This window comes from Bombus huntii, chromosome 17 (genome assembly GCF_024542735.1).
Source record: "Bombus huntii isolate Logan2020A chromosome 17, iyBomHunt1.1, whole genome shotgun sequence".
NCBI classification, from domain to species: Eukaryota; Metazoa; Arthropoda; class Insecta; order Hymenoptera; family Apidae; genus Bombus; species Bombus huntii.
In genome coordinates, this window is record NC_066254.1 from 5265710 (window position 1) to 5292216 (window position 26507).

The 26507-nt window shown below is 27.6% G+C and overlaps 5 protein-coding genes and 1 long non-coding RNA gene across 20 annotated transcripts; 3 read left to right on the top strand and 3 right to left on the bottom strand.

Annotated features, from left to right (window-relative positions):
- Nucleotides 1–299: 299 nt before the first annotated feature.
- Nucleotides 300–4368, top strand: LOC126875172 (microspherule protein 1). Its single transcript, XM_050637911.1, has 6 exons — nt 300–799; nt 2265–2640; nt 2856–3056; nt 3190–3609; nt 3728–3943; nt 4077–4368. Exons 1-6 carry the CDS (start codon nt 684–686, stop codon nt 4164–4166), a joined length of 1419 nt encoding a protein of 472 aa, XP_050493868.1. The 5' UTR covers nt 300–683; the 3' UTR covers nt 4167–4368.
- A 1315-nt stretch (nt 4369–5683) lies between these two features.
- Nucleotides 5684–7305, bottom strand: LOC126875209 (uncharacterized). The gene is made up of 3 exons (XM_050638014.1): nt 7230–7305; nt 6904–7028; nt 5684–5969 (listed from the first exon to the last, which is right to left on the bottom strand). The coding sequence occupies exons 1-3, from the start codon at nt 7248–7250 to the stop codon at nt 5825–5827; spliced, it is 291 nt and encodes a 96-aa protein (XP_050493971.1). The 5' UTR covers nt 7251–7305; the 3' UTR covers nt 5684–5824.
- LOC126875216 (uncharacterized) lies at nt 7214–8767 on the top strand. The gene is made up of 2 exons (XR_007693278.1): nt 7214–7358; nt 7772–8767. It is a non-coding gene; the product is annotated as an uncharacterized LOC126875216 (long non-coding RNA).
- On the bottom strand, nt 8756–11658 carry LOC126875201 (peptidoglycan-recognition protein 2-like). Of its 3 annotated transcripts, XM_050637986.1 has the most exons (6): nt 11377–11658; nt 10545–11297; nt 10022–10127; nt 9571–9784; nt 9157–9275; nt 8756–9057 (listed from the first exon to the last, which is right to left on the bottom strand). In XM_050637986.1, exons 3-6 carry the CDS (start codon nt 10065–10067, stop codon nt 8873–8875), a joined length of 564 nt encoding a protein of 187 aa, XP_050493943.1. In that variant the 5' UTR covers nt 10068–10127; nt 10545–11297; nt 11377–11658; the 3' UTR covers nt 8756–8872. The 3 variants fall into 3 exon arrangements, with proteins under 3 accessions (XP_050493943.1, XP_050493944.1, XP_050493942.1); XM_050637987.1 differs by lacking the exons at nt 10545–11297; nt 11377–11658 and adding an exon at nt 10256–10534; XM_050637985.1 differs by lacking the exons at nt 10545–11297; nt 11377–11658 and having other exon boundaries at nt 10022–10534.
- Nucleotides 11659–12222: 564 nt separating this feature from the next.
- Nucleotides 12223–18335, top strand: LOC126875202 (ubiquitin-conjugating enzyme E2-24 kDa). Of its 11 annotated transcripts, none has more exons than XM_050637998.1 (7): nt 12223–12452; nt 13411–13442; nt 13594–13747; nt 13828–13878; nt 14371–14503; nt 15176–15323; nt 15557–18335. In XM_050637998.1, exons 3-7 carry the CDS (start codon nt 13617–13619, stop codon nt 15652–15654), a joined length of 561 nt encoding a protein of 186 aa, XP_050493955.1. In that variant the 5' UTR covers nt 12223–12452; nt 13411–13442; nt 13594–13616; the 3' UTR covers nt 15655–18335. The 11 variants fall into 11 exon arrangements, with proteins under 11 accessions (XP_050493955.1, XP_050493951.1, XP_050493952.1 ...); XM_050637994.1 differs by having other exon boundaries at nt 12224–12516; nt 13319–13442; XM_050637995.1 differs by having other exon boundaries at nt 12224–12516; nt 13613–13747.
- A 2058-nt stretch (nt 18336–20393) lies between these two features.
- LOC126875198 (CD63 antigen-like) lies at nt 20394–26501 on the bottom strand. 3 transcript variants are annotated; one of them, XM_050637979.1, is made up of 6 exons: nt 26225–26501; nt 24449–24559; nt 23929–24099; nt 23451–23672; nt 23031–23092; nt 20394–20858 (listed from the first exon to the last, which is right to left on the bottom strand). In XM_050637979.1, exons 1-6 carry the CDS (start codon nt 26285–26287, stop codon nt 20840–20842), a joined length of 648 nt encoding a protein of 215 aa, XP_050493936.1. In that variant the 5' UTR covers nt 26288–26501; the 3' UTR covers nt 20394–20839. The 3 variants fall into 3 exon arrangements, with proteins under 3 accessions (XP_050493936.1, XP_050493935.1, XP_050493937.1); XM_050637978.1 differs by having other exon boundaries at nt 24371–24559; nt 26225–26495; XM_050637980.1 differs by lacking the exon at nt 26225–26501 and adding an exon at nt 25015–25155 and having other exon boundaries at nt 24371–24559.
- Nucleotides 26502–26507: the final 6 nt, after the last annotated feature.

Consider the following 26507-nt stretch of genomic DNA (forward strand, 5'->3'; position numbering starts at 1 on the left):
GATTTCTTTATATATATATATATATATTATTCTTAATTAGCAATTTAAATACTTCTACATGTAATTATAATATACATTTTTTGACATTATGTAAGTGATAAACCTTGTAAAATTATAATAATATAGTCTAATTAAACAAATGCTTTTAATGATTAGATTTACATATTAGTTAATTAATATCAATTTGCTAATAGTATCAACATAAATTTTGTGAATATATTTCTTTCAGCTTTAAATTTCATTTCGAATTAAAATATTTGTATGATGCCTTTAAACAAAGAACTAGACAGTTCATAAGTATTTAAGTAAAAGTATTTGAGTAAAAATATTGCAGAACAATTTTTTTTTTAAATATAATAAAGATCTGCTAAAAGCAACGAAGTATTATCATATTCTATAGTTCTATTTTTTTGCGTATATTGGCAACACTACTGACATGATATCTATCAAAGTTGTTTCCACGGTTGATTCTTCTGTTAAATCGTGGTTGGAACATAAATACGAAGAATACGTGACGTATAAAACATTTTAGTTATTTAAATGAACAGTAGACATTAATGAAACTAGTTCATAACTAGTACTTATTAATATATCGCGAAAGTTTTATTATTCACCGTACAATGACACAATTCACTTATGTATATCAATAATTAGTTGTTTACAATAACATAACCTATCAAATTATGGATGTTCCAACTCCTTCAAATGTAAATCATGGATTTTCCCATAATACTGATGGATTTTTAAATATATCTATTGAATCTCCAAATTTGGATCCATTGTCAACAAAACGTAGAAGGTGCATATTAACTTTTCACTTATAGATGTATTTACAGATTTAAACGATTCTATGTTCATATATTGTATACTATACATCTAAAGGCAGCTTAATTCTTTAATTGTACCACATAATTACATGACGTAATATTATTTTATGAAAAATATGAATGAATAATTGTTTTTATTTTAATACAATCAAATGAGAATATTATACAAGTTTGTGTTAATTAACTTTTTGTTAATTGTTGTTGTGTTAATTAAGTTATTAATAATGTCCAAACTAAAATTGATTTTGTAAATATTATAAATATTAATACTAGTAGAGAAGACAATTTATATATTTTTATAAATGTTAATTCTTTCATTAATGCAGTTCATAATAGATTACTATTAACTCTATTGATACATTTTTATGACAAAACATTTAATCTAATACTAATTAGATAATATTTTATATTAAAAAGTAAATTCTAGTGAGTAAATTATAACTTCAATTAAATTTGTTTAATTCTTCATAAAACGTATATAATAACATAACTTAAGAAAACATTTAGAGAAATAGAACAAACATTTGCATGAATTATTTAAAATGAAATATTTATATATATGAAGGCAGTTTTGATATAGTATCCTTATAAATTGACCAGTGCTAGAAAATGCAATTCATATATATATGAGGTGAAGTGAAACGAGAAGAAACATTATTAATAAAACATGTTTGTGGCTATTAGTTTTTAAAATTAAAAGTGAAATAAGTTTGCACGTAAGACTGTAAAATACAAACGAATAAAAGCAATTATCTTTCAAAATCAATCAACCATTTTATTGCAATTGTTGTTAATGCAACTGTAAAATAACATTAATTCTCAATAAATTTGTGTTCACATGGATATCGTGATATTATATGACTTTAACATTGTTTGAACATTTATTATATCCATTTACAAATAAAAGAACTGTTAAATTTATTTTTATTTATTTATGAGTTATGAGATGATTAAGTTATTACAAACTTATAATCTATCCCTTCATTTATAAATAGAAAAACTTTTTTGTACATTTAAAATTTCTATAAGATTTTATTTTGCTTGTTAAGATGGACAAACAAATACATTTGTGTAAGTACATATATAAATGCAAACAACTGTAGGCACAAAGCTTTATTGAAGTCATACTTAATTTAAAATCATATCTTACGTACAATATTAATTGTATAAGCAAATATAATTAGGAAGAAGCATACAATATAAGAATTACTTGTTTGATTACTTTTTATGTACTTTATACAAAGGAAGTTGTCAATAAAGATGACATATAATAAGTAAGATTAAAAATAATCAATATAATATAATACTCAATATATAATATAATATAATATAATACTCAAATATAATGTAATACCGAAAAAATTAATTAAATTAATTAAATACAGATTAATAATGCTTATATATATCTCAACTATATCATTTGTATTATACTTTTAGTTCTTCACGTACAATAAAGCGTAGAAAATTTGATGACGAGCTTGTTGAAACAACATTCAACTTACAACCTCCAGCTACAAGTACAAAGTCTGCCTCCAGATCTAGAACTGTCTCAATTTCTACTACCCCAATAGAGTCTGCTGTTCCACAACAAAATGCACCAAGTCCTATTCAGGTTTCTACCAATGTTTCTCAATCTGATAGATGTAACAGACGAACAAGTAGACCAGGAGCGTCGAATGCTCCAGGACGAAAAAATAAGAAGAATAAAAATCATTCACATTCAGTAAATGCAACAAAAGATCTAGGAAGATGGAAACCAACAGATGACTTAGCATTAATCACTGGTGTGCAACAGACAAATGATTTAAGAATGGTATTTATTTTCTCTTTTTTTTTTTTTATTGCAAGCATTTAATACAAAGATCTAATTGCTTGAAATTAACTTTATAATGCTAAAATTAAAGAAATACAATAAATATTTTACTGTTTTACTAAGTATGTTAAGGTATTGTTAGTATCATTCATTTTTCATATTTTTTAAAAATAATAATATAGTAGTAATACATAGAACTCATTGATGTCCAATAGGTTCACAGAGGTACAAAATTTTCTTGCCGTTTTACATTGCAAGAAATACAACAAAGATGGTACGCTTTGTTATACGACAGTGCTGTTTCAAGAGTAGCAGTACAAGCTATGCGTAATTTACATCCAGAATTAATTGCTAGTGTGCAAGCAAGAACTTTATACAGTAAAGCAGAGGAAGATCTTCTGGGTACAATAAAATCGGTAATTAAATGTTATAATTTAATAAAATATTTTTTAAGCTATATTAATAAATTTAAAATATAAAATACCTTTGGCTTTAGTTTCTTATACATATATTTTTTACATAATAAGAAAACTTTTTATATCTGTTTAGATTACTCAACCAACGGTAGAAGTTTTTCAAGAACTTCTTGAAGCAAATGCTCATACATTTTATTCTGCCCGAACTGCAAAAGCTTTATTAGCTCATTGGCAGTTAATGAAACAATATCATCTTCTTCCTGACCAAACTGTACAAAGTTTACCACGGGGTGAACACGTTCTTAATTTTTCTGATGCAGAAGAAATGATCAATGATACAGAATTAATGGAACAGAAAGATGAGTTAGTAGATGCGGAACTTATTGCAGCAGATAGGAGAAATAAAAGAGAAATAAAAGTGTTAGAAAATGAATTGTGTAGATGGCAGGTTCTAGTTGATAGCGTAACAGGAGTAAATCCACCAGATTTTGATAATCAAACTTTAGCGATACTTAGGGGAAGGCTTGTTAGATATTTAATGAGATCACGAGAGGTAATTTTTAGAAAGGATAAAATGAATTTTTTAAACTATATCGTAGGAAATTTCCACTTAAACTTATCTTGTATTATTTTAATTGATTTCGTATTTAAACTCTTAACTCTTTGATTAGATTACTGTGGGTCGTTCAACAAAAGACCACAATGTGGATGTAGATTTAACATTAGAAGGACCAGCCTGGAAAATATCAAGAAGACAAGGAACTATTCGGCTAAGAAATAATGGAGATTTCTTTCTTTCTTCAGAGGGAAAACGACCAATTTTTGTAGACAGCAGGCCCATTCTTGCAGGAAATAAAATGAAGCTTAATAACAATAGTGTAATTGAGGTACTAAATTAGTTTAGTTTTATTATACTAAGAGAATTTATTATATTATAAAAGAGAACATTTTACTCTTACTAATACACTTTCTACAAGACATATAATACTTTCAATGTTCTTTTTTTTTCTTTTTTTTTAGATTGCAGGTCTGAGATTTATATTTTTGATAAATCAAGAACTGATTTCTGTTATACGTCAAGAGGTAGTCAAACTAAATTTGAAACCATGAGTGTTCTATTTCATTCCATAATTAATATTGTGTACTACTATAAATAATGTATTGTCTCGTATACGTTTATCGTATTATATATATATATATCGTATATATATCGTATTATATATATATATATATAAATACATATATAAGAATTTTGTATAAAGTAAATAATTGTTCCATTAAAAGAAACTAATAAATTTTGCTCAATTTTGTATATTGTAATTTTGTTTCCTCGTTAATATTGGCTTGCATTGTACAAAGCAACTTAATTCATCTATATTTTGTATTTGTTTAAATATTAGAAAATTTACAATAAATGCACTACTGAAAGAAAGAATGAACATATGTATACCTTTGAGGAGCCGTACAAGGAATTGTTTATATTCTAGAGGCAATGCGTAATCTTGAGCAGATAGTGGGGATCAAGGAGCATTGCCTGGGGAGGGGGAGGGGATTGAAAGGTGTAAGAGCATTTTTGAACCTTCTTTTACAAGATTTAAAATTTGCTTGTAATTTATATTTTAATATTTCTATCTGATACTATCAGCCTAAATAATTCAATTCACATTAATTATATACTTAACAAGTTTTTCAGAATGTGACATAATATTTTTATGTTTTCTTACTCTTTGGGGAGGGACGGTAGAATGTGACATAATATTTTTATGTTTCCTTACTCTTTGGGGAGGGACGGTAGGGGGGATCACCTTCTGGATCCGCCACTGTGGTCGGAAACATAGCGGAAATGTAGAAATTCGAATCCGAGGTCCGGGGCTGTTTAAATACCGGGGAAGAAAGAAAGAAAGGAAGATACGGGATATATGTATGTATAATGTTGAGAAAAATTTCATTACGAGAAATTAAATGGTTTCGAGTGATGCATCACGCGGTGCACCTGTCTTTACCGTAAGTGAATACATTCCAGAGATTACAAGTTAACCTCTATTTTTCTAAATGAAACTATACATTGTTTTATTCGATGCACTATTCGATGCATTTTGTCTTTCTCCGTAAAAATGTGTCGAGGTACTTGGGTTGAACAATCATTAGTTTAAAAAATATTTCAATCGTAATGTTGTAAAAATTTGCATATGAGAAACAAAGAAACACGCAGAGCAGAATGCTTGTGTAATTTGTGTTTATGTTCCCCTTGTCTTTCATACATTAAATTTATTTCAAGAAACATTTATTCAAATAGAGAGTATCAAGTAAAATAAAAAATCATTTCATTTGATAGTCAAATGACAAAGTAATTCAACGAAAAGTCACTTGATTATTTAAAAAATCTACTGTAATAATTATTTGAAGATAATATCTTGAAATAAAGTAATGTCACTTAATTAATTATATTTTATGCTCTTTTATCTTTTCCATCTTCTATGGCCTCCCCACCTCCCCGCCGTATTTACCATATACCAGTTGCTAGTGATCTCTTAGTCGATACAAAGTGACGAAACAAACAACTAATAATGTTAATGTAATTCGAGATGTATCATGTAGTGATACGAGCGAAATATAAGTTACACATATATTGGAAATAACATTTATTTTTTAAAGGATTAGATATTGTAGAAATTATAATCATGGAAAAAGTGAAGTGACAAATGTTACAATAATTCGATATTTCAGTAATGTTTCACTGGATACTGTTCTTTCTGCTTGCATCATCATCAACCGCCCCTTCCTTCCCAACCACCTCCATGTCCACCCCAACCACCTCCATGTCCATTTCCACCACCTCCGTGTCCACCGCCACCACCTCCGTGTCCACCGCCACCACCATTCCATCCATGTCCATAATGCTGTCTATCAGAGCTTAAAAACATTAATAAAAATGTTATTAAATTCGGGAATAAAAAGTTCTTTATAAATAATTCGTTAATAAAGGGACGAACAAACTACTTTGGAAATAATGTTATTCTTAACTTGACTTTCAAAGATTATTTCATATCTGCACCTCAAAGCCAGAGTGTATTAAAGTTCACTTAAAAAAAAAAAAAAAAAAAAAAAAAAAAAAAAAAAAAAAAAAAAAAAAAAAAAAATGACATTTTACATGTTACTTATATTAGATTTTTCACTCTTTTCGAAGGTAAACAATTTTCTCATTCTAAAAATTAGTTTTTAATATAATAGCGTAAAAACGATATTAGATCCATATCTTGTTGCGAGAAAAACGGTCTATTTATATTTCAAAATACAACAATGCCCAGTACACGGATTCACTTTTAAACAATAAAATGATAAACATTTTATCTGCGTTCAAAAAATTACGTATATATCTCTAATGATTTCAGTTACAAGGCTTTGCAACTGTGATTTGTTCTATACTAAAGATTGAAAAGCGTGATTTAAGTTTACACTTTGGCATTGGAACCCAGATATAGTTAATACGATTTTAAGGTATCTAAACGTTGGATGCTTCGATTTTTTAGACTTGCGATAATCTGCCAAAAAAAAAAAAAATGTTTTTAACACATTAATCAGTATTAAATTAGACGTAATAATAAAATAATTATTTTTCTTTCGAGATATCCAAAAGAAACATGAAATAATATCGTTTATTAGTTTAATTTATCATAAAGTCCATTCCGCAATGAAAACAGAAAGCGTCCAGCAGAAAGTTAGGAAACATGGATTATATTCCGTTACTTTTATCATCGTGTATGATAGAAAGTGCTTATTTTTCAATGATAAATAGTTTTTAAATCAACTCGTCAATTGTTTGATATCGTAAATTATTTTTACTTACTCATAAGCAGTTGCATCAGCATTCAAGTCCTTGACATTATTCAAAGAAGATTCAACCTCCATAGTAGCAGGTTTTAAAGGCTCCTCCAAACAGGATACCAAAACCATCATTGAGACAAGTAAGATCTATATACGAAAGACATCCTTTATTCTTTATTTATATGACGGAACAGTAATACGGTATATTATTAAGAAAAAGAATAATAATTTTTAGATATCGTTCGTTTCATGGAAAATAATAATGTGATTTCTTGAAATATAAACAGAAAGAACGTCAAAGATTTTTTAAAATAAAATCTCAGTAAACACACTGAATTCAGTACTCACCAAATGCACTGGTCGCAACATTTTGAGAACTGAGATCAGATCGGCCAGGATCGGCTTTATATATGTCTTTGCTAGCACAAACAGTTGCGAAGAAGGATTGAGATGACACACAAGATTGCGAAGAATAAGGTAAACATTGTATAAGTACGATTGAAAAATGTCGAATCACCTTTTTTAACAGTTTACACCAAAATTTTCTGGACAGCATTTTAATTTTCTTATTATATAAAATAACTTTGTGCAATAAAAAGTTACTGAAAGCATTAGAAGGAGATTTGCAGTCTAAAGAAGCTGCGATTATTTGATATTCTTCTAGTTAATTGGTATTCTTCGTCTTTGTATCTTTGTGTAGTAAATTATTTGTCCACTATTTGATATCTTCTATATCTTCTATACCTATTCCTTAAAATAATAGCACCGGTGTGTAAAGTCATCTTTATTTTACTATGTCTTTAGATAAATAAAGAGACAAACGATAAACTTTGTTTATCTGTTATAACAAATTTTTATATATTATATATTATTTTAATATTATTTTGCAGGGAAGTAGTATCTTTCGAATATGTTCTGTGTGATACAAATAGATTATGCCCTAAGGTAGTAACATTTTAAGGGCAGTAATAAGTACACCGTGGTGTTAAGTTTTGTAGTACGTGTGAAATCGGAGATATTCTTTGGTTCTAAGTGAGAGAGAACTTCGGTGTACATGGTGTACATTGTTAATGAATCGTATTGTTATTTTAATAACGAGAAGTACGCGTAATATGAATAAATTAGATCGATCGTGATATGTTCTGAGAAATTTTTCTGGTAAACAGTAGGAAACTAATATAAGGAAAAATAAATTACATATTATACGCAGTTTGTCTTTAAATACTTTGTTTACAAAGTCATAAGGAAATATTGATAAGTAAGCATGCAGCTAAGAATGCGTTTTTTAATTACAGGATATGAAACGTTGTCTTATTACGATATAGTTATTGAAGGTGTGACCTGTTGTTTACATCGAGTCATTCTAATCATACGAATACAGTAGAATAAACAGGATTGTAATTACATTCGTATTTTACGATAAAATGTTCTTCGTCCGAACATATTCTATGTATGTTTAATTGCTAAAACGATGTTTTGGGAATAAGGGCAGGACTTTTCGATATCATACCTTAAATCGACAAATTGCATCGTTCACTTTGAGAATAAATCACGGCAGATACAAATTCGGCATTTGACGATTCTAATATCTAGTATGAATCTAATATCGATTATTGAAAATATTCGAAGAGACAGAGACGAGATAGGAATACAAACAATTTTTCCCTTCGATACTACGTCAAAAGCAAATGAAAGAAAGAATATAGTTAAGTATTAAAATATTAATGAATCTCATCATTTTATTAGTATTAATAGCAACATTTTATTATCTTATATTAATGTACTAAGTATTTTCTAAGGCTAATATAATTAAGGATATAAAAAAATATGTCTTCAATTTTATGTGGTGCATCGACTCGTTTAACAAACGAATATAAAATAAAAGATGCTAAATATATTATCCAAATCAACATTTTCCCTGTTAATCATATTATTCGTATAACATTGTTATTGCTAGACAAATACTACATTCAAACATTTATGTTCTGCGGTTACGGAGTAGAAACCCATTCAGGCCAATTTCTAATCTGTTTCTGAAGTTGTGATCCAGGACTCTTAGTGGCTGTAACTTGTTTAGCGCCGATTACACGAACATCTGCTCTAAGTATTCCTTCTGATTTGCCACAATGAATTAATTTATGCGCAGCATTCAGCATTTTATCACTTGCGGCCTTTTCTGAGTAAAAAAGGATATTGCATTTAACATAAAATAATTATAATATAAAAATACAAATGTATAATACATATAATCACAAAAGAAAGAAAATGTGAATACCTTGAAAATTTCCGATGAAACCAATTGCGACAGACTTTTTATTATATCCAATGGTATGAGCTCCTTCACGATTCCAGCCGCGGCCCTCATATATATTCCCATCTCCACCGATTAGAAACCTATCGTGTAAAAATATTAAATAACAAACGGTAGAATAAAACGCTTATTGTTTCATACAATTGTCAGTTGCACTCTATAAATATAAAAATAATAAATAAAGAATACAAATTTCTTTAGAATCGTTGTAAAATATTGAAAACCGAAATCTAGTTAATGAGAGATTAAAGTGAGCGGATTAAAATTCTTTTTTGAATTATTTAAAGTTCATTGTCATTTATTTTTTCTACATTTAAACTACAGATCTTATATGATCATGTTATGTGGTGTAAGTAGTGTATTTAAAATGATACTTAAGAGTATCCTATATCATCCCATCCATTACTATCCATGTGATAAGATCGAATGTTCTCGGCTTGAGCAATACATGTACTTCTAGTATCACATTCTGCGGTAACTGTATGATGAATAATAACATATGGTATGGGAATAATTAAATAATTTATGCTTTTTGCGTCTACATCAGCCCACTCGCTCCGTCCGATAATCTGAGGGCAATTTTCGTTTCCGTCTGAGAAAGCAAGATTTATATTTCTTTATTCTTAAGAAACATACGTTTTGAATTTTTAATGTATAAAAACATCGTGTACATACATATCTATGTGTACGATTGTTGAATAACATCGAAAATACAAAATAATTTTGTAAAATGTTTACTTCTTTTCAAGTATATTTTCTCGAAAACAGTTATTAGCATAGTTTTTAGTAAAATTACATTATCTTCGATAACATTTAAATACTGACTTACCACCGATACGAAAGAGAAGAAAGATTATGAACATCAACTTTTGCATCTTGTAAATATTGATCACTTGTAAAGCTGGACCCGTATGTTCTTTATTCGTCTAAATAAACTAAAAATAAAAAAATACAATAAACTACTATTATATTTCAACAAATGTATCAATTATAAAAGGCGGAGCAATTAATAAACGAAGAGAAATATGTGGTTAAATGTGCTTGCAGTTGGAAGCTATCTCACCCGACTAAAGTTCATATAATCTAAAGCGTTAATGTGTCTTTTCTGCACTTTATCTTCTTTTTTTTTTTTGCTGAATGTGCGCACAAGCGGAGATATTCCAGATATAGCTCATATATTTAATTTTGGATTCGTATTATTTTGTAAACTTTAGAAAAGATCAAGTCATGCTTCAGAGTTACAACGTATGTGCTTAAGTACATATTCAGTTAATAACATTCACTAAAGTAACGAGGTAAACACTTTGGACATTTTCTTTAATCATCCATAACTCAAGAAGTAAGCTACATACATGTACAGGGTGTTCGATTTGAAGGTTCACACGTAATTATCTCCCAAACTATTCGTTATTCAAAAATGTATTTAAATGGAATGCAGACCGTTTAGCGGTAAATTTATCGGTCTACAATATTTATCGCTGTTATAATAAATAGTTAATTCATTTAGTCAATAATATAAAATATGTTATTCCTAGTGTCTTCCAAGATGAATTCGTCCTGTGTTATGCTTTTCTGCCGCGTGTTTCCAGCTACAGTAAGGAAATTACTGTAGGAGGATATTTCCATAATGTCGCCGTTTCTACTCATCACATATATGTCCAGTCCTCATCTATGAGTTTTGATTATTTTAAGTCGATATGTTTACCCTTCTTCGTCCTTTAATTATTTCCTGTCTTCCTTTCTTAAAAATGCGTTCAAATTTCCCTCTAGTAGAACTACTCGTCGACCATCTTCCTTATCTATTTAATCGACCAATCAACGCGCGCATTCCGCTTATTCTAGAAATTTATGAAATTGTAATAACAGAAAAAAATTAAAAAGGATGCAAGGAAAAAACTGACTTTTAAAACTAAATATAATAACAAATCACACTGCAATTTAATTAACTTTATTATAGTGCATGAATACAACCGATCTTTGCATAGTTTTCGTCCACAGTAGCGTCCTCCTAATTCAGTTAGCACGCGATAAAACTTTGAAATAATTAAAAATTCATCCGCGAAAATAAACTCAAAACTGTTATATGTAATTCACCTTCAGGAAACCTATAATTTAAAAATTCCTGTTGAACTTCAGGAAAGCTAGAATTCAAAAGTTCCTGTTGAACGTCTACAAATATCCCACCTTAATAACCCACCTTTGTGTTTTTTCCATCTTCAAATAGGTGTACATTTAGCAGATACATACAACGGGTGTGCTTTTTATGATCATATTACGTGTACTATACGAAACATATTAAAATTCCATTAGCGCTGTAATGACACCCAACTATCAGATTATATTGGTAAAATTTTTAACGATTCTGAAAATATACAGAGGTTGCAAGATATTTAACACAAATATATATTTTGTAGAAACCTAACTCCAAGCACAAAAATATTTAAACTGGCAATCATCCACAATATTAATACGTCTCACTACATATACGCTTAAGACGGTATTACTATTCATATTGTATATTAAGCTTTTACTAAATATAGGTCTGCAATAAACATGTTGCACATATATAATATATAATAATTTCAATAAAATTTTACCGATATAATCACGTAATCGCGTCTCATTAGTGTTATGAAAGTTTTAAAACGTTTTATATGATAAGCATAATATAAAAATAAAACTCTTCTGTGCGCAAGTGTAGGTACGAAAACTTTTGCAACCCACTGTACACACACACGCGCGCGCGCGCGCGTCATACAAATGAAGCTACCATTTTTTACACTTCTAAATAACTAGATTTTTAACTAGTAGCAATAGAAGGAAATTCATATCTGTATCACCTACGCATATAAATAATATATCTCAAGTATATTATGAAACAAATAGTTCCAACTTTTATTGTTATTGTGGACTAACGTATCCCCTAACCTAATGGAAAACACGAGAAGAAAACTGATGTTAGGGAATTTATTGGTAATGATTGGTATTGCATATTTTTGAATAATGATGGAGACAGTGCATCCATCTAGAAGCTAGGATTACCGATGTCCGCCGCGGCGGCGACAGAGTCAACATCCGGCGACGCAGAGATGCGCACGTTTCGGCGCTCGCCGAGGGAAAAGGGACGCCGCGATCGTGACTTCGAGACATGAGAGCGACGATGAAGCCCGCCAGCATACACAGCAGCACCTGAGGAGCACGCTCGCTTCCAGTAGTACATCCAACAAGGAATTCGGCCGGTTCACTTGGGATTTACGTAGGTTCGATCTTTGGTCCTAAAGTTTATTCTGAAACGATCGAAAGGCTAACTTTTCTACCAACGAGGTAACACACCTCTTCCTCTGAATCATGAATGGTTCTATGATTCTCTTTTTAAATAGAAATTATTGATAATTATTGTACGTTCTTTCGTTGTCTGATTATCAAATTCCTTTATTCAATGTTGATAATATGTTTTAAGTATCTTACCGATTAAATTAGTTATCTAGTACAAATTAATAAATATGTTTTCACTTATTCTATAAAGATTTATGTATTTGTATAGATTCAGTTTTGTGACAATTATTTTTCACTTTTGTTTAAGATATATGACTCCATATTTTACAAGCATTTATAAAATTACAGAATTTAATTAATCTCTTTCAAACATATCATTTTTCTTTTTTTCATATAATTTAAATTAACAAAACTGTCATGCAAAATTATTTTTACTGAGGTTGTACAACTATTCATGTAATGTTTGTTTATGTATAGTAGAATACAGAAATATGTGAACATTTGCTTTGTATCTTGTGGATTTGTTTTATTTTGATTTTAAGTACTAAAGTGTTATTCGCATAAGGCAATATTATAATCTAATTTTTATTCTATCAATGAAAAGTCTAATAAAATATGTAACGTCACAATATATTAATTGGGATATTTAATTTAAAGGTATCTTTTAAGAAATGTTTGTAATTATAAATATATTTATAAATACAATTTTATACATGAATTTATATTTATCATTCTAATGCTTTTAGTTAATTTCATCTAATCACTTGAATTTTTCTTAATTACTGTATATTATTATGTTAAAGAAATAAATTCTACTGAAATTATTTTTTTGTATTTTATCAAATTTTAGGTGAGAAGAGAATCATTCGTTTAATAATTTTTGGTGAGAATATACTATCATTGGTACTAAGAGTATTTCTCTTTTGTGTGTCTTATCCAAAGAGGTTCTCGACGTCCGTAGTCAAGGGCACGAGGTTTGTTCTATTGTATCTTTGATAATTTGCAGACCTACATATTTATTTGTTATTTATTACCTATGTAACAATAATGAAATATATATTATTAAACTTGATTTCTTATATGCTATCTTATTACATGTATTTCTGAAGTAAATATATTTTACAGCTTAAGTAAATCATTTTAGAGCCATGTCATCAGGCGCAGGTTCCAGTGGAACTGGCCGGGGGCGTGGTTCATCACTGGCAGACAATAAGCCAGAGAGCAAGGAAGCGAAGCCTAATCCAAAGATGTCGAAAGCTTTAGGAACATCCGCCAAAAGGTAGCACATCCATCATCCAAAATTAAAAAGACTCTGCCATGGAGACTTAACAAGAGCTTAAACTAATCTTCTTGTCGCAGGATACAAAAAGAATTGGCAGAAATCACATTAGATCCACCACCAAATTGCAGGTTTGATTTTTTCCCCTAATTATTTTTATCATTTATGTTATTTGCGATATTAACACATTCGCAGTAAAGCTTATTTTGGCTTACTTTCTATTTGTGCCAATAATACAGTCGAACCTGGATAATTCAGAAATATCTATAAAACTACAATTTTGTTCATTCCCTTCCCTTCCATTGCAAAAATTTCTAGAAGTTGAAGTAAAACTTACTTTGTAAGCTACGCTATGTGTCACAGAATGAGAGAAACAAAAAATTCGTTATTTCTTTCTTCTGACTGTTAGGATTGTCTCGAATGATATAAGACAAGGTTCGACTGTAGTATTTACTTACGTAAAAGTAAACAATAGTTTGACTTTCAAATTTCTTTCTTTTAGTAATTAGAAAAGCTTTATTACAATCAATGGTCTAATTGTTAATTTTTGCCAAAATCCGAATTTTTGTTCTTGTTTCTTATACTACTAAATAATCTATGTAACTTTGGTATTTATCTTATAGTGCAGGACCTAAAGGAGACAATTTATATGAATGGGTATCAACAATACTTGGACCTCCTGGTTCAGTTTATGAGGGAGGAGTATTTTTCTTAGACATACATTTCTCCCCAGAGTATCCATTTAAACCTCCAAAGGTATGTTAATCGCATAATTAATTATTATTAATTTTGTGATAAATTTTATAGCGAAATTTATGTCAGTAAAAGTTATAGAGTTGATGTGCAATAATGCGATATTAAAATAAAGAAAAATTGTTTATATACAAGATGATATGAAATTTGCAATAAATTATTTTATTTTTAACGCTTTAGCGTTCTAATCAAAGTTTACGTTATTAAATTATTATTCAAACTTTTTTCACTATATAATGTTTTAATCATATACATTTATTGTAAAATTAATAGTAAATAATACTCGATAAAATTTTAGTGTCAGTTTATTAAACATGTAATTTTAGATTGTAATTTATTAAAAACAAAATGTAACGAAACTGAATATAGAAATAGCTTTGAAATAAAGAAGATGAAGTTATATGTTGATTTTAACTTTTCAGTATTGGGTACTTAATTTATAAAGATAATATGAGAATACAGCATATTTTCTTTGAAAAAGAGACTTTTATGCAGTCATTATACAATGTTTATAATCTCTGTAATTTCTTATTAATGGGCTACGTATCTTTCAGAACGTATTGTATTATATAGTACAAATAAAAAACAGTCCATTGTGGATCATCTATTAAAAGTAGTGGAAAGAGTGACAGAAAATCATTAAGATATAATTAATCGTTAATATAATGTTTTTAGGTTACATTCCGAACACGCATCTATCATTGTAATATCAACAGTCAGGGTGTAATTTGTTTGGACATTTTAAAGGATAATTGGTCTCCCGCGCTAACCATTTCAAAAGTACTATTATCTATCTGTTCTCTCTTAACAGACTGTAATCCAGGTAAAATAAACTTCATAAGTAGTATAGTTAAATTATTTTAGGTATTAATATAATATATTTTCTTTAAATAAAGCTAACGAAATTAATATATGTATTTATGTATCTTCAAATTTGTTGTTGTGCAATTTTATATTATCCTAAAATCATCTTAAATGAATGAAAATATTATATAAAATAGAAATATGAATAAATTTACTATTATGCTATTATTTATGATATTGTTTATGTTTCAGCGGATCCTTTAGTAGGAAGTATAGCAACGCAGTATCTACAAAATAGAGAAGAGCATGATCGCATAGCACGACTTTGGACTAAGCGTTATGCCACATGAACGACTTTTCGAATAAAGCTGATCTCCTTGTTCTTTCAAAGCGAACTTAAGGGAGCCCGTTCGACTATGCTAAAATTTTGATTATTCGGATTGATCAGTCATTTTTAACAAATTAATGAAAATAATCAAATTTTCTCGATTAATCGAACATTATTTGTAAGTTTAAAGTAATTTAGTGGTACTTTTATTTAAAGTATATTTTAATTAAAATTATTTGTCCGTGTAAACAGTGATTATTTTACAGACATTGTTTCGCTAATCAGCATTAGATATAGTCGCATTAAAGGGAAGTTACCTCACATTAAAAAATGCTTCACAGCTGGTAAAAATGTTCGGTTATTCGAAAAAATGTACCGAAATGTACTTGATAATCATGATTTCTGTTTATATTTAAATTATACTTTTTAATAAATCCCATTAATGATTATAAGTGATCATTCGAATAATCATGGTTCAGGTTCTCTGCACCTTCGAAAACTTATCGTATGTATATGTATATCTATCGAAGGATTGCTTTAAATGAAAGACTCTTTAAGATCGTCCATACGATCATTGTGATGTGCTTTTATATCGAGTATGTAAATGTGCCTAAGATGAATGAATGTGCGTGCATGTGCTACCTTACTACTCTCGTTTTCACCCTACAGCTCTTAAAACGTGTTTATATCTTCCAAAATGTATTCTTGTGAATACAATTGATTAATGATGCCATAAAAATGTATATCTAGCCTTAATATTTAGTTTCGAATCATTTTTTCCATTACATGTACTGGTCTTCATGCAAATACCCATTTTTTTTATTTATAATAAATTATTTCTATGAAAAATATTTGCATCAATTCGATTCGAAACTTTTATAGTAGCATCACAAATTCTTTTAACCAATAAACTTTTACAAAATATATTCAGTACTGATATTAGTAATTGGTACCAATGTAATATATTAAATTCAACAGAAAGTATTCTTTTTTATTGTAAAGCATAGATCTATGATAAATTTTTCTTTTAAATTATACAAGATTTTTTAAATATAAAAGTTATTGTACAATGTCTTCCAGAATTAGAAGCGATTTACTTTTCAAGGTAAAATAATAGATTGGTATTATGAATTTCTGTAATATGTAAGTACACATTTTCATAATTATAATAAAGAGAACTTTTAGTTTCTTAAACTTTCTTAAAAGTATGGCACAGGGGTGAAAAAGTGAAAGTGAGGGCTTCTCTATCTTTTTCTCGTTTTCTCTGTTCCTTTCGTTTATTTGCTCGTTTTAAAAATTTGCGATGAGATAGTATTTAAAGTGGTATGTCCATTGAGAGTATCAAATAATATTGATAGGTTAGGCAATATTATGAACAATACAAATAATCTGACCTGTAAGTAATTAGGCTGATAGTTATCATAAGGGTCCCTTTAAAATGTTGCACTCTTTATATAATTTCTATATAAAGTATGATTAACTGTATTACGTAAAATTATTTGATCGAAATTAATTTTTCATTAAACACATTTCATTCCATCGAATTAGCAAAGATTAGAGTATTATGTAGAGATTTTTTACGTAGTTTTTATTCTATTTGATTATACCTATTGGGTAACTGACTATGAATATGAATATGAAACAAATAATAACTATGAAAGCTAAATTAACTTTGATAAATCAGTTAAAAATTGTGTAGCAATCAATATGCTTTTCAAGATTGTTTTAATCGGGCCCATAAAACTTAAATCGCTGTAACTGTAAATAAACATAATTTTCTCTATGTTAACGATAGAGAGTCACAGTCCATGGTTTCCATAAAATTTGTATTGATTACATTTGCAAATAATTCAAAAAGTAATACTGTTGTACAATTTTTTTATATGAGATTGAAGATGAACGAAATATTCAAGTTATAGAACTCAAATACGTTTTATACCGATTAATTATTAATTTTACTAAAAGATCAATTAACGTATATAAAAATCGTTCAGCTATTGACATCATCGTAGCCTCTGCCACAAATGAAATTAATAATAACAAAAGACAAAAATTTTAAAGTTTCTAGAACTGAGCATTCACTGTCTTAATTAGTTATTTCATTCATTAATTATTGTACAGTTTACGTCGCGCAAAGGGATTTTGTTTTTTATTTCACTGAAATTACTGTCGAGATTCTTGTAAATATATTCTGTGCGGTTCTTGATAAAATGATCTTTTGGACCCCTGAAATTGTATATAGATCGTACGTAGAAATTTGCTCTTTTGTAATTAAATGTTAAAAAAAGTAAAAACATTTTTAATGAAGCGTGTTTCATTATACGAATTATGTAAAGGAGATTGTTTAAACGATTCTTTGAGTCATTTGAAGACTTGCGTAAGAAGAAGGTTTCAATAATTTCCGAAATGTGCTAAATGTAAACAGCTTTTTATAACTCGTATAAAGTAAGAGTGCGATAGAAGAATTTAGAGAATATATAAGTAGTCAATAATAACTAATGTTTCTAAGGTAATATTATGGCACAAAAGATCGTTTAAACGGATTCCTGTTCTATTTTTTCTTGTGAATTACTTTTACTTTCTTTTCAACATATAGTTGTAAGACGCTACAAGAGAGCATCCTATATGATTAATAAATGTTAGTCTGCTAATCTTAGAGTGAATATAGAACAAAATAAAAGAAGAAAATCTGGTCGTATAGAATGTTTACTGATCTTTCTATATTTTTATTTTAATTTTCTTTTAAGTGAAACACAAATAATTGAAGCATGCTTATAAGAAATATAATTGCACTCTGATAATTATCATTTTCAATTAATGGGAATAATGGTCAATTGAGGATACAAATGCAATCTTTACTTAATATATTTTATTTGTATAGATAAAAGCTATACGAACAAGATGTGCTAAAGTGGTCAGCTCTTAAAGAACGTTAATAATATATTAATTATTAATTGATGAATTAAATTACAAGTAGAAAAATATTGTAAGCGACTAAATGCTACAAAAAACAACTATTTACTTCTCATTTAATACTGACTTCGTTTTTTGTCTTTATTACATTATTATCAGTCTTTTATTTTTGTCAGCCAATCATCTAAGGTAACATTCGAATGCTAATTTTCGTTTTCATTACATAGAGTATGAATTACAATTTTTCAAAGAAATTATACATAAATTGATATAGATCAAATATTATCATTAAATGAGAACGTTCCTTATGGAGTAAAAACATCTTAATTTTGTAACATCTAACATATCATTATCGTGTAAAATCTAATAGAGTCTAAAATTAAATGAATATACATGTATCGAAATTAATGTAACAGAAACATTTTAATATCTACACATTTATACAACTTAATATTGTAGATTAAATTATAGAAAAAATTTGTACAACTTAATCTTATATAAATTTAAAAGGTAGAAATTTAAAAAATAGAAACTGAAAAATGAAACTTTAAAATAAACAAATTATCGTATAGTAAAAATATTGCAAATGAAATTTGGAATACAAATTTAACTTGGAGATAATCTAAAACAAGAACTATTATTAAATAAATTTCTATAATTAAAACACAAAGGTAAATAATGGGAAAGATTTGCCTCATATTGAATTATTTAGCTTAAAAAAGCAAATCTTTTAGGTGCTTACTTTTAATTAAAATGATTGATAATATGTCATTTAAATTAATTACTTCGATCAATTCTAATATATTAATTAATGATTTAGACACGTTGCAAGAAATTAGGCACATTTTAATGCTTCGGTATTATCTATCGAGAAATATTTTTCTCCGCTTGTGATTTTTCATTATTTAAAATGAAACTCATTGAAACCTCGCTTATTTGTTTGAACATACTTTTTCTAGTCACGATTACTTTAGTAAACAATTATAATTGATGTAAACAAAGGCGAAATTTTACAAATTTTAAATTTTCTTTTAACAAATTACAAGATTAATTGAATGATTCTTTCCTTCTCATAATTTGAAAAATATATTATTACACTGAACCACTTACACAATTACACAAAATAAAAAATTTATAAATAAACAACATAAAAGATCTTTTTATGAATTACCTACAATAATTATAAAACTAGTGATATACTGTTTAAAAAGAATCATCAAAATATGTAATTTGTTACTGTAAATGGTTTTAACATTAATATTTTGATAAAATTATTTTTGATTTAGTCAAGCAATTAATTATTTTTTAACATTCAAACTTGACTTTTTTTTGTCGTTAAAATATGCGAGATTTCAAACGAAAACAACAGTTATAACAATTGCAATAATTATAATAGAGTTCGTTAAATCGACGCAATGCCATAAATTTGCAATTTTATTTTGTAAATTTTGTAATGTTTTGGAAGCTGTTCCAATAGTCAACAGTAAAAGACAACAGTCGTCGCAAACTTTAATGTTCGTGTCAGGTGGTTATACGTTCAATTTCTTTAATTCTCTCACTGCAGAAATTAAAACTTTGGTCCCAACGTATAATTAGTTGCGAAATCATAATATAGTGCAACGATCATTTTCTTTCATTTTGAAGACAAAATTAATTAATATACTCAATCTTCGTTTAATTTATTATATAATATCATTTTTGAAATTTTTATTTTTGTGGAAGGTGACAATTATTATTCTTTGATTAATACTGAAATTATATGAATTATTACACCATATAAAAGAGTATAGTTCAATCAATTTTCTTTATCAAGCTATAATATTTAGAAATAGAACATTTACCCAACTCTATGTGTATAGAAAAAATATATTTTATATAAATACAATAGTTAGAATGAATTTAACATGTTACATAGAGATAAAATTTGAAAGACAATTTTTCTTTCCAAGAAATCAAGTTCTGAAAGAGCCTTTTAAATTGCAATAAACGTGAAGCCAAATATGTTATGACCTTTCTATCTCTTTTTTAAACATTCCCATGCCATAAGCTTTAATTCCACATACAGTGCAGTCTAAGAAAGAGACAATTGGTCTCAATCATTTGGCAGATAATGGCAGTATATTGAATTATATTCTCCAATAATTTGCTTTGCTCTTAAGCTAGACTGCAGATAAATACTGATTAATCTACAGCCAAGTTCTAAATAAATGGTCTTGCGACGACTCTAGAATTATTCTCTTAATGAATGCACGACAAACAATATTTAGTTATAATGCCTCCTATTGGGTGTTGAATCAGTGCGCTGCAGTCTCGCTGGAAGTAAAAATTAATTAAGTTGACTGTAATAACACGCAACTTCTAATAGATAATGTTGAATACCTCAAGTTGCAAGTGAGAAGGTGCAGTTACCTACGCTTCCCAAAATAAGGATCTCAATTACATTTAAAATCTTTAATATTATGTTACATACTGCATATTATAACGCTATTCATCGCATTACTGTTTAAATGGATAATATTAAAGATTTAAGTTGCTTTGAAATTTGGACGTATAATTTTTACTTATTTGAAATAGTTCTTCCATTACTTGATCTAACTAGAAAATAAAAAAAAAAAGATATATATATATACTGTGCTTTCATTTCTTCATGTAATTATAAATTAAATAACAATAAATAAGATTTAATTGTTATTCAAATCTATATACATACACATATAATACATACACAGTACATATATAATAATTACTCAGACATTTCATTTTAAGGCAATAAGAAAGACAGGGAAAAAATACGAAAACAATGTGAACGTTACTTTAATATCTTCATTTAAATGTCTTCAATTATATCTAAATAATATATCCATTTAAATTATAAATATTATACTAAATGAAATATTTAATGAAATATCATATTAACATATTAAATGAAATATTTAAATGATAATATTTCCCTGTAATATTTTTTGAAAACCAACAATAGAATTATTTATATGTAGCGCTAGTTTTCTAGGAAGAAATAAACCTTTCCATTTCTTTTATTGTAATCTAGTGTAACATCCAGATAATGGAAAGCGTAGCTCCAAATTTTTAAAGAATCATATAGTATCAGTATTAATGAAACACAGCTGTTTATTAACAATACTGAACTTGTATCAGTGTAGAAGACAAGTTCAATACAAAATCGTCTCCGAAATTATCTAAATATACACAACTGTGTAATCATATAATCATATTTACTGATTGTAATCATAATTTATTGTACCAACATTATGTAGACTTTGTATGAACAATATAGAACGTTTTTTCTTTTATATAAATAGAGATTTTCTTAGATCATCTTTCTGTGACAATAATTTATCTATTATCTTTAAATAAGATAATATTTTAATTAAATAAGAGGCATGATGGTGCAACTATCAAATTAAAAAGTAAAAGTAAAAAATAATGAATTAACATAAATCAAAGTGATTATTATATGTGTTACTTTTATTTTATTTGATGATTAGACCACAATGCCTTTTAAATATCTTTCTTTGCTTGAACATAACTTTTTTAGTTAAAAATTGTTGTTTTATACATCGTGTCTTTGTTGTGGTATTTTTAAAAAGTTGTATGTTTCGCTTATAGACTATTTTGGAAAATACCACATAAAATCTAAGAAGTTACAGTGTTAAATTATTTTTTACAGAAGTACAAAGAAACTTAAATTTAATAAAAGAAAACTAAAATTATTTGACGAAAGAAGCTTAATACTTTTAACAGTTACAATAATATCATGTGTATACATACAATGTCAAATAGAAACTGAGATAATATACACTATTATTCATGAATAAATTATTACAACAAACATGTGAATATATATGTACTCAACATAAAAATCTCTTAACATAAATATATAATTTTTGGTTTGTAGTTCTTGAATCTCAATGTGCAGTTTATAAACAAAGTACAAAAGATTCTTCTCGATTAACATAGAATAAAAATGGTCAGTCTTAAAGAAACAGTCATAAAAGACATGATACTGCATGGAAACACTTGTCTTATTTGATATTAAAATTGCAATTTTAAGAATGAATTAATACATTCAAAACCAAAAGTAAACGTTGTAATGCTGCTTTCGTTACCACTGTTATTGATTTTAATAATAATATCTGCAATCAGTAGTAATAGCGATAGCAACAATTGCAGTATTAAATAAGTTATAATAACGGGGAATAATAAAGTGTTGTTACGTATATATAAAATATAAAACATTACTGATAACAGCATTAATTAATTAGTTTGTATAGAAGCGATCTTTTATATATTATTTTGTGCAGCATGGTAAAAAGAACATATAAAGTGCTATTTGTGCAATACTCTGTTACTTAAAGAAGAACACAGAAACAATATTCATATACAAAAGAGTGAAAGGAAAAGATCATATTTTGAAGTCTGAGTGCAATTTCTAGGCATTAAAATTGGAGGTATCTGTCTGCTTACACAGTCTCGTACTCGCGACGAATTGAACGTGCCAGACAACATGCAAAGACGACTCCAATTAGCTGAAACAAACAGATTCTATTTTAGTATATGAATCGTATCTTTTTTCGTTAATGAATAATATATTACATTCATTTAACAAATAAATGTCATGCAATAGCAAACAAGAAATATGCGAACAATATGGCCTTATTAAATTATTAAATATAAAAAATCGCATAATAATAAAAGAGTAGAAGAGTATTAATTTTTGATTATGTATGTTACGACTGAATGATATATATCTTTGCAATGATTGATTTGTATATTTTTATAAAATTATTTCTTTGATATCCTTTTTTTAATTTAGGAACAATATTTAATTTTTTATGAATAATATAAAAATATCCTAAATTAGAAGAAGTAAATAATAAATATTACCTGAATAATAGCAATGCCAATGCCAACACCACCCAAGATCAAAGCATTATGCTCAGTAGCAGACTGAAGATTGCCCATACAACCTTTTAGATGTATATGAATCGAATTTGAGTCACATTTACTTCCTTCTGGTACTTCTTTACAACACGAATTTGGTATAGTATTTTCTGGGAATCCAACATGAGCCCAATCATTAGGGCCAACCATTCCGCAACATTCCAACTACAATTTGACAGTTTATAATAATAGTTAAAATATAGTAGAGATTTTGAATTAGCAACATTAACTTTCATTATGTACTAATATATATTGAATAGCTCAGTATCAGTATAATCAATAATATATTTCATATTTACATTCAATACTACTAATATAAAGTAATATAACATAAATACTTTGAAAAGTTTTAGTATAAAAATCTATTCTTTCTATATTTCAAATTTCTTTAGTAAAAATAAGCATCATTAAGCATACTTACATCATGTTGCATAATATCCCAAGATTTACGAATATCATTATTGGTTGAGTATTCTTCCATAGTGGTATTTAATCGATGTTCTACCATTGTACGCACTTCTCCACTCATCATATATCCAGCAATTCCAGCACCAAGTTCAAGTGCAAAGATTAAAAGCAGTAACACAGAAAACTGTACGGAACAAATACAAGAAAACAAAGATTGTTATTTAAGATTAATTAATTAACAAAAAAAAAAGATACATTTTCTTAGAAAAATAAATCATATTTCAGGTTCAATCTTAATTGAATATCTATATTTGCTATAGTTAAATAATTATAGAAAAATTTACTCTAATACAAAAAAAATTATGATATACAAAATTATTATATAAATATTGGCTATTGCTATTATATAAAGATTATTATGTAAAATTATTGTATAAATAATGGCAGGCTATTACTGTTAATATCATGCAATGATTCTCTTTGACAGCTCCACAACAACCAAAGAATGACACAATAAACACAATAACACCAACTACAATCATCAATACTGGTCCTGTAAAGAACCAACTGTCCATAAAATTATTGTAGCCACTATAAACCACCAAGATCACAGTGCCAACTGCAATGAATACAATTCCTGTAATCTGCAATCAGAAAAATTTAACAGTTATTTTCAGCGATAATAACAGCAATAACATTAATAAAAATTATGATGTAATATAATATTATTTTTATGATGTATTATAACATAATATAATATTGATATAATTATGTAATAATACAATAAACATATTGAAACTTTTAAGAATATGCATTTCTTGATAAACTGGAAACCTTATACTCCGTAATGTTTATGTAATCAATATTAATTGATACTAATATTATTTATGAATGCATAACTTCATTTATTGTAATTTTAAAATTTAAAGTTAAAGTTTTAATTGTAATTTTAAAATAATTTATATTCATTTGTAACATGATAAAACAATAGATAGATCTAATAAGAACAAGAATTAAATGAAGATGTTTAAAATTTATTTATTTCATATTACACAATTCTTGTTAGAATTGAAATGTATGCAGAAATTATTTTTTTTACCAGGAACAGAATGTAACTTCTTGTTTAACAGACACATTATCATCTCGCTAGGTAGTCGCAGTGTTATCCCCACCAATTTCTCGAATTGTTTGCACGGAGCGAGCGTCAGCGTTACTTCCGATTCGTGATCGACAATATCTTATTTACCAATTAGTCATCAAAATATAAAAAATGAAATTTTTACAATTTTTAATTTACGACTATTGTTTGCAATAAAAAACGGAACTAAAAAAATAGGTTCGGGTTAGCTTTTTACATAAATTATTTTCGATAATTATTATGATTATACTAATTATTTTTAATCTAAATTTAATAAATATGATTTAATAAAATATCATCACATTTCAAAATAGTGCTTATAAGAATAGATAGCAATATATAAACGTTGAGTAGGTTTACAAAGGAATAATTCATGAGGTTATGTGCAGTTACGTATTATACATACGTGACTAACATAAGAAATCATAAATACCCACGCAAATATAAGGGTAACTCATACAGATATGAGTATACTATATAGAAAAGAAGAGGTTATTTAATAATTCTTTAAACGATTTGCATAATGATACAAACAAGAAAAAGGCAGATTTCAATTTTGCTTTTTAAGAAAGAATTGAATAAAAAATTTTGGTTTCTAATAAATATTTTAGTTTCAACTTGATTACTTTAGGACAGGTATTTAAATATGTAGGTATATACGAATTGGAAATAAAATATTTGGATTTCACTGTAGAATCGACAAAATATTAAATAATAGTCGGTTTAACTTCGGTTTAAGGGACATAAAATTATTGCTCTTTTCATTTGTCATTTAAAAAGTTTTCAGTACTTAGGATCCAAAAATGTAGGTCTTAATTTTACGAATTCAGCGGTTCGGGAGTACTGTGTATGTAATCAAATCAAATAATCTACAATTCGCGGCCCGATAGAATAAAAACCAATATCCAAATGATCGAATCTAATTTTCGCACAACGACGATTATGGGTACCATACGTTATAGCTACTTTATATTTAAACCATCTAAACATTTCTATTTTTAATAAAATTGGAATCGCCGTTTATTTTGCTTCATTTTAATTTGTGTATTTATCGAAATTTAAGAAAATCCTAAATGAATGTTAAATAAACATCGAAAGAATGAGATCAAACACAGTTGGAGCTTATGGAATAGAATATAAGTAACGAGCACAACATGGAGCAAATACTTACGGCGAATATCAAGTTGAAAAGAAACGTCAGGTATTTGATGCAAGTCATTCCACCGGACACCATTTTTACACTCACTATTCACTGACTTCGAGAAAGGTAAGATCAAGTATAAAAATGATAAATATCAATGTAACCAAACAGTATGAAAGCTGTGTGCGTCCTTTATAGAATTGCGTCAAAATTATGCACTCGGATTATTCACCTCAACAGCTCACCAAAGAATAGTCATATTTTCATCCATCCACCCTGCCTGACGTAGATGCGTGCGCACCTTCCCGGTAAT